Raw genomic sequence first — 7,136 nt, 5'->3', positions numbered from 1 at the left:
GTTCCCGTCGACGACGAGGTGCATATGGTGACTTCGTAAATTTCAAGATGATATGTCGGCTCAGTCTTTCGGAGGTGCTCATAGGGATAGGGTGTGCGTGTGCGCGTTCATAAGGGTGAGTGTATGCGCGTGTATATGAGTGCTTGCGTCTGTACTGTGTTAAATAAAAGGGGGATAAACCCAGCGAAAGCCAAAAAAAAAGAGTAAGGCAAAAAACCAATGACAACGCATTGGCGTAAACCCGCCAACGAATCATAAAATAAAAATTGACTGCACATACCAAAGAGTCCATGCAAAAGGACGTGCCGACTCGAGAAACCCCAACCTGGAGGGACCAAGTTTGTGAGGCGGTCAAGGAGACTGTAGAGCATGCACTATTATTCTGTCATCATACTTGTGCAGTTTGGGAGGCGATCAAGGAGACTTTTGGAATCAATCTTTGACGGTCGTCCTTTGCATCACCTAAGCAGTGGCTATTCGATTATCTCTTCCAATGCTCTGATCAGGAAGCGCAACGGTCATGACTGTGACGATTTGGCATATCTAGGAGGCTCGCAACACTGCGAGGAATGAACCGGAAGCCCCACACCCGAAACGCACAGCAGCTAGGACCCAGGAATCCGCTTTGGTCCCCGCCGCCGGTAGTTAAGCTGGTTGTGTTCTCTGATGCTGCTGTTTCTGAAGATTTAAATAAAGCTGGAGTGGGTGTTGTGATTCTGGATCATTTGGGTCAGTGTGTGGCTGCTTGCTCTGAATCTCTGAAAGAAATTCTGAATCCGAAAGTTGCTGAAGCCATGACGCTTCGTCGGGCGGTCAGTTTGGCGCGGGAGGAAGGTTGTGCTGATCTGGTCTTCAAATCGGACTGCCTCTCGGTGATACAACGTTTGGCATCCCCAACCAGGGACCGTTCTGCTGTTGGAGCCATTGTGAATGAAATCAAAGTGGTAGCAAGAGACCTTCCTGCAGCGTTGTTCATGCATGTTCGTCGACACTTCAATGTCTTAGTTCATATTTTAGCTAAATCTAGTTTAAACTCTACTAGTCTTTGTATTTTTCGTTCTGCTCCGGACTGCATCCGGGAGACTCTTTGCATTGCTTGATCAATAAAGACCGACGTTTTCTAAAAAAAAACCTGAAGGAAAGTAACCTCCAAAGCGACCTCCTCTCCTCCCGCCGCTCGCGTATCCGGACACACCCGACGCTCTCTGGCACTCCCATCCTATCACACGCCCATTTGCGGCGCACAACACAGGCAGGGGTCACGCACGTCCACCCAAATCGTATGGTATTGACAGCTGTACAATCGTTGGCTGCCAACACACCACAGTCGACCATGTTTTTCTTGGCGTCCGAGTGTAGAAACCACGACACCGAGCACAGGAGCAAACGGGCGTGTCGGACACAGGTTAGGCAGAGGAGCTGAACATACAGTTTCGATAGCGTTCTCTTTGAGTCGCGAGATGTCCATGCATTGGAATGGTGGAAAAAGCAAACCTGCTTGCAAAACTCAAACCGACAAGTCTTTGCCTCACTTACAATGCTTGTTTCTTGGACAATCTAAAACGAGTGTAATGCTCGGGTCTTTCGACGCAAGAGCTCGCCGCCTCCGGTCCTTCTCCGTGCTATCATCAACGACATCAAGCTTTGGGTTCTCACGGGGGCTAAAAAACTGGGGTGTATTCTTGTGCACGAGTAGTTGTCATGCCGAACATGTGGGTCATTTGTAACACTCTAAAACTCTTCTCTCTTATTTAATGAATGACGCAAATCTTCTGCCTCTGTTTCGAAAGAAAAAGATGTATCCATGCATCTTAATTTCCATGATTGGTTTGTAAGAACTTTAACGTTGCGGTAACTTTGGCCTCTGTTCGCTTTATTAATTTATAAAGCGGGCGTTCCTTGTGGCTGTTCTCTAAAAAAAATCACATGTTTATTATGTAATGATGTAGTTAAACATTCCAAGAGGTTGTGACAATAGGTAAAATAAAAAAAAATGCCTATGCTGTACAAACTATTCCTTTAGACCAAGAAAGCAACAAGAATTTCTACCCAACTACCTAGCATCCACTGCAGTTTCTGTTAAGCTGATTCCTGTCTGTGTTTGAGACGATTCAGTGTCAGACGTGATCTTCCCAATGTTTACTCCAGGTTCGTTTGGCTCGGGCATTGTTGCATTCTCACTGCTCAGCAACATGACAACTGAGGACATCAGTGGCCTGCTCCTAGGATGCACTTGAACACACAGGAGAGCGACCTGTATGCACCTGAGCACCACATCGTAGTCAAAGGTGGTGCCCATTGCTTCATCTAGTAGCTCCACACCCCGACCTTCTTTCCACAACATCCAGGCCTAGAAAATAATTAACATGATTGCATATTAGTAACAAAAGACAATGAAAGATCGATCACTTTTGACAATTAATCATGCTTGTACTTACATAACCAAGGAGGTTGAGATCGAGCTCATCGTCGTAAAAGCCTCGATTCCTCTTGCCCGTGATGATCTCTATCACCAGGACACCGAAACTATAGATATCGGACTTCATAGAGAACACGCCGTCCATTGCATATTCTGGAGACATGTAGCCGCTGAAAACCACCATCTCACAAGTCAGCTTGAAAGCCCATTTTCAAAGGTAGTATATGTAAACATTAATCGAGAGATAGTACTCACTATGTCCCAATGACCTTCATGGTGTATTCAGTTGTCTGATCACCTCCAAACATTCTCGCGATGCCGAAGTCGGAGATCTTGGGGATCATATTTCTGTCTAATAACACATTGCTTGCCTTCATATCCCTGTGGATGATCCTGACCCTGGAGTCTTCATGGAGATAAAGCAGACCCCTCGCAATTCCCATAATGATCTCAAAACGGTTCTTCCATACTAGTGACTTGCGCTTTTCTTCATCTGCAGCGAAAATATATCAACCGTGGTAAGCACATTGCACATGTAATCCATTCCCAGCACAAGAAGTTAGAAGTTGTTTCTGCAAAGAAAATGAACTGACCAAATATAAACGTGTCTAGGCTGTTGTTGGGCATGAACTCGTAGACAAGCATTCTCTCGTCTTCGTCGATGCAGCAGCCGAGCAGCTTCACAAGGTTCCTATGCTGAAGCTTTGCTATCAGTTTCACCTCGTTCTTGAATTCCCTAACACCCTGTACTGATTTCTTCGATAACCTCTTGACAGCTACTTCTTGCCCATCCTCAAGTTTTCCCTGCTCAGTGAAATGCAGATCCATTCGATTAAAATCTTATAACAGTAAAAATAACAAGCTTCTGTAATGTTAAATGTTATATATACGCAGTAAAAATAACAAGCTTCTGTAATGTTAATTGTTATATATACGCAGTAAAAATAACAAGCTTCTGTAATGTTAATTGTTATATATACGTACCATATAGACGGAACCAAATCCACCTTGCCCGATCTTACTATCTGGGTCGAAGTCATCCGTTGCAGTCAGAATCGCCTCTAGATCGAAGAACGGGAGGTCAAGATCTTTCTCGGAACTCATCCTATTTTCTGCCAGCCGTTGATTCCGTGCCGGGCTCGCCGCGGGGTGTTTCGTGTGCCTCAGCGGAAGCACATCGCTATGACTACTTGGTGCCGTTTTGGCATGACGTTTCTTCCTCCAGAAACAGCAGCAGCCCAAAATCGCCCCCAGAAGAAGCACTCCGGAAGCAGCGGCGACGCCTGCGATCAGCAGCTTCCTGTTTGGGCGCTGGCGGCGAGCTGAAAATCAAAGCAGCGGTGAACGTCAGTCAGGTGACCCGGTCTAACACTGGCTATTGTGTGAATTATGAACTTTTCCGGTCCAAGTACTTGATCTTAGTTTACCATATCCAAACGACATTTTCTGTAGCCATGTCACTTTCAGGTTGGGTGGTGATGCACATTAGAGTGTTAAGTGGCGTTTCTTGTGCGGGTTGCACGGCGCCTAATCCAGCGATTATCTTTTTAACTAAGTATAAGTAATCCAGCGAGTTTGGTGCTGTCAGTAGAATAAAAAAGGAACAGTGGGTATTGCAGTTCTACCCAACGACCGACGGATGGTAAGCTTGGACTAGTATGAGTATCCATAATCCATTGCGACTGTTTCATCGAGTGGCCAAACTCTGACGACCTAACAGAACAGCTGGATTCAAATTGAATACCGAATAGGTGAGGAAAGTGGTGCCAGTTCGTCCACGTGCACGGCCCATCCAGATTGTCGACCAAGCGACATCGCCGTGCAAGAGAACACGGTTTGATAGCTATCAGATGGTTATAGATGGTGAAGATACAGAGAACACATTTGATGTTAGACCTTTGACAGGGATGCTTGGACGCATATGCAACTAGACCGGCCAGCAAACGCTCTAGCGACGTGATGTGATGCTGGATCCTCTGAATGACCAGTGGAGGTTTCTTATTTCTAGCTAACATACATGCCCACATTAATAACTCTAGCAAGCCAAATTTATCCCAATTCTCTTTTCTTCCATAAAGAAGTTGGATGCAAGAAATGAGAATTTTAACAGTGATGCTGTAACCATAGAGCTGCATTCAACTGAAATGTAACTAAAATATGCTCAGTATGGAGAAAGCTTGAGAAGATGATGAGAGGTCGAACCTGCGGCAATCAAGGCATCAACCTCAGACTGCGCGAGCCGGATGAACACGTCCTGCACGACCGCCGGATACTGCCGCATGTCCATCAGATCGACGCCCCAGATGACGCACCCGCGGTTGATCCCGCCGCTGACGTTCGCGGCGGAGTAGGCCCTGCAGCTGCAGTTGGCCAGGCACAGCTGCCGGCACTGGTCCAGCGTCATGTCGGCGTGCACCGTCGCGTTGGTCGCCTCCGGCAGCTTCATCCGGTTCACGGGCCAGAATCCGTCCCCGGCGCCGCAGCTCAGGTTGGTCGTCCTGACGCACCCGCCGGTCCCGTCCCTGAGGTTCCACTGCTCCGTCGACCGCGGCTCGAAGCCCGGCAGGCAGGTGCAGAGCGGGGCCTGGGTGATGTCGCAGTACCCGAACGCCCCGCACTTGCCGTAGGTGTCGCAGGGGTCCGTCGGGTAGTACCAGAAGCTGCTCCACGGGCCGTTGTTGGTCCAGACGTAGCGCTGCACCAACCCCGCCGTGCCGTCCATGAGGAACCGCGACCGCAGCTTAGGGTCGGTGATGGCGTAGCTGTAGTACGTCTCGTCGGGGCTGTTGACGACCTTGAAGATGAAATCCTTGGACATGAGGTTGGGCACGCCGGTGAGCCCGGCGCCGTTGAACGGCCCGCTGGCGTAGATCTTCTTGGGGCCCTGGAAGAGGAAGAACTCCGGGAGCCCGCCGGGGACGAGCTTGAACGTGTACTGCCCCGGCGAGGGGTCGTTGGGGCTGTTCCACGACGTGAGGTTCCTGGTGAGGCGCCGCTTGAAGTCCATCCCGAGCTTCATGCCGGGGAGCAGCGTGTCCGTCGGGTAGTCGAAGCTCTGCCACGCCACGCTCTGTGGCGAGCCGCTCCCGTCCGAGCTCAGGAGGAAGTTGCCGTCGTCGCCGAGCCGGGCGACGGCGCCCGCGGTGATTCGCCTTGTGGGCGCCGGGGAGGACCAGACGGTGCTGTTCTGCCGGTCGAGGATGAGGAGCCGGCCGTCGGGGGAGAGCCGGAGGGCGCCAGGGGCGCTGATGAGCGGGTCGTTGCGGTTGGCGACCCACACGACGGTCCTGTCCGCGATGCCCGCGTACCGAATGCCGAGGTACGTCCTGCCGCCGGGCGGGCTGAAGAAGCCGAGCTCGAAGATCCCGCCCGCCGAGACGAGCGTCTGGTTGCCGGTGATGGACGCGGCCAGGTCGATGCTATCGGTGGCGGCGACGGAGCCGGAGAAGAAGCAGCAGGCGGCCGCGACGAGGAGGAGGACGCGGCACATCGGCGCACGTGTCGCCCTCATGCTCGCTCCGTAATCTCGGGGGCTTCGTCCCTCTCAGAGCATGGGTTCGTGAGCTCGCGCCGACGCCGACCCGCACTGCAGCGCACGGTGGTGAGCGATCGTGCGGGGATGATTGGTAAAGCAAGCGGGTCGCGTGCTGCTCGCACCAATAATTCCTCGGGATCCGATCAGCGTGAGATGAATCGGTCGTGGAAGAGAACAGCCGAGCGAGCGCGCGCTTTTTGGAGCACTTGATGATTTGATATCCGTTCCTCTGGTTTACTGACCAGCAAAAGAGAGCAACTGGCATGGTGCCGGGGTCAACGTTAGCTGCCCGATTCGGGAACAGACAGCTGGTCTTCACGCGAGCTGGTAGGAGCAGGCCGCAGTCTCCGTCTCCACCAAACAGGCGGGCACGTACAGGAGCGCCACAACAACGAGCGAACTATCCTCGGGCTCGGCGGTTGGTGCGGGGTTGGACTTGGATCCGGAGTTCCGGGCCATCGGGCCGGCACACATGCTCGGGGCACGGAAACGGGAAGGGGCGTCGTGACTTGCCACCGGACGGACGGCGGCCGGGGCACGGAAACGGTCCACGTTTAGCCGGTCGTCAGCACGAATTTTTGCTCACGGCTCTCCATCTAAATGGGGTTAGGCGGATGGAGCTTGCTTGTGACTTGAAATGTCGTACCAATTAATACGGACAGGGATACGTACGACGCGTGGCTGCTACGTTCATATTACGTGCTCAATCTTCTGACGGGCTGGCTTGCTGGCCCGTTCCCTGCAAGAGGGGGAAGATCTGACTTTGTTCACCGTCTGATTGTTGAATGGACTGGTATGATCCACGACGATTATCTTGTAGTGCAGCACAAGTCCATAACTCAATTCAGAGAGGGGTGACGGCATCTCGTCGTCAATATATCATGTAATGCGGGTAAGTTTACTTTGGTTCCATGAATTAAGTAAGATCACTAACTAATTACACGTAGTACCCTGCGAGGCTGTGAAGTTGACTATCGAACCGGCTGACTTTTTTACCCTCGGCGCGGTCCTGGTCAGTTTGCGTTAGTATAAAATAAAATCCTTTTTTTTGCGTCGAGTATAAAATAAAATCCTGTGGGTTGCATATATGCACATGGGATCGCCCTCTGTCATCCATAGTTTGTATGGAAGAGAACAAGTGGATGTGGGAAGACTTTGTACACATTGGTGTGGCGGCACCTA

The 7,136-nt window shown here is 51.1% G+C and overlaps 1 protein-coding gene across 1 annotated transcript; it reads right to left on the bottom strand.

Annotated features, from left to right (window-relative positions):
* Nucleotides 1-1,906: 1,906 nt before the first annotated feature.
* On the bottom strand, nt 1,907-6,324 carry LOC119277225 (receptor-like serine/threonine-protein kinase SD1-8). The gene is made up of 6 exons (XM_037558477.1): nt 4,622-6,324; nt 3,404-3,741; nt 3,013-3,223; nt 2,675-2,912; nt 2,439-2,589; nt 1,907-2,350 (listed from the first exon to the last, which is right to left on the bottom strand). Exons 1-6 carry the CDS (start codon nt 5,928-5,930, stop codon nt 2,054-2,056), a joined length of 2,544 nt encoding a protein of 847 aa, XP_037414374.1. The 5' UTR covers nt 5,931-6,324; the 3' UTR covers nt 1,907-2,053.
* Nucleotides 6,325-7,136: the final 812 nt, after the last annotated feature.

This window comes from Triticum dicoccoides, chromosome 3B (genome assembly GCF_002162155.2).
Source record: "Triticum dicoccoides isolate Atlit2015 ecotype Zavitan chromosome 3B, WEW_v2.0, whole genome shotgun sequence".
NCBI classification, from domain to species: Eukaryota; Viridiplantae; Streptophyta; class Magnoliopsida; order Poales; family Poaceae; genus Triticum; species Triticum dicoccoides.
The sequence above is the reverse complement of the archived record's forward strand: the minus strand, read 5'-3'. Positions and strand labels throughout refer to the sequence as shown.

Coding starts and splice junctions, on each gene's coding strand:
- LOC119277225 (XM_037558477.1), bottom strand. CDS start 5,930: ATGAGGGCGACACGTGCGCCGATGTGCCGCGTCCTCCTCCTCGTCGCG. Junction 3,742..4,621: donor TGATGCCTTGATTGCCGCAG/GTTCGACCTCTC, acceptor TTTGATTTTCAG/CTCGCCGCCAGCGCCCAAAC. Junction 3,224..3,403: donor GATTTGGTTCCGTCTATATG/GTACGTATATAT, acceptor TTCACTGAGCAG/GGAAAACTTGAGGATGGGCA.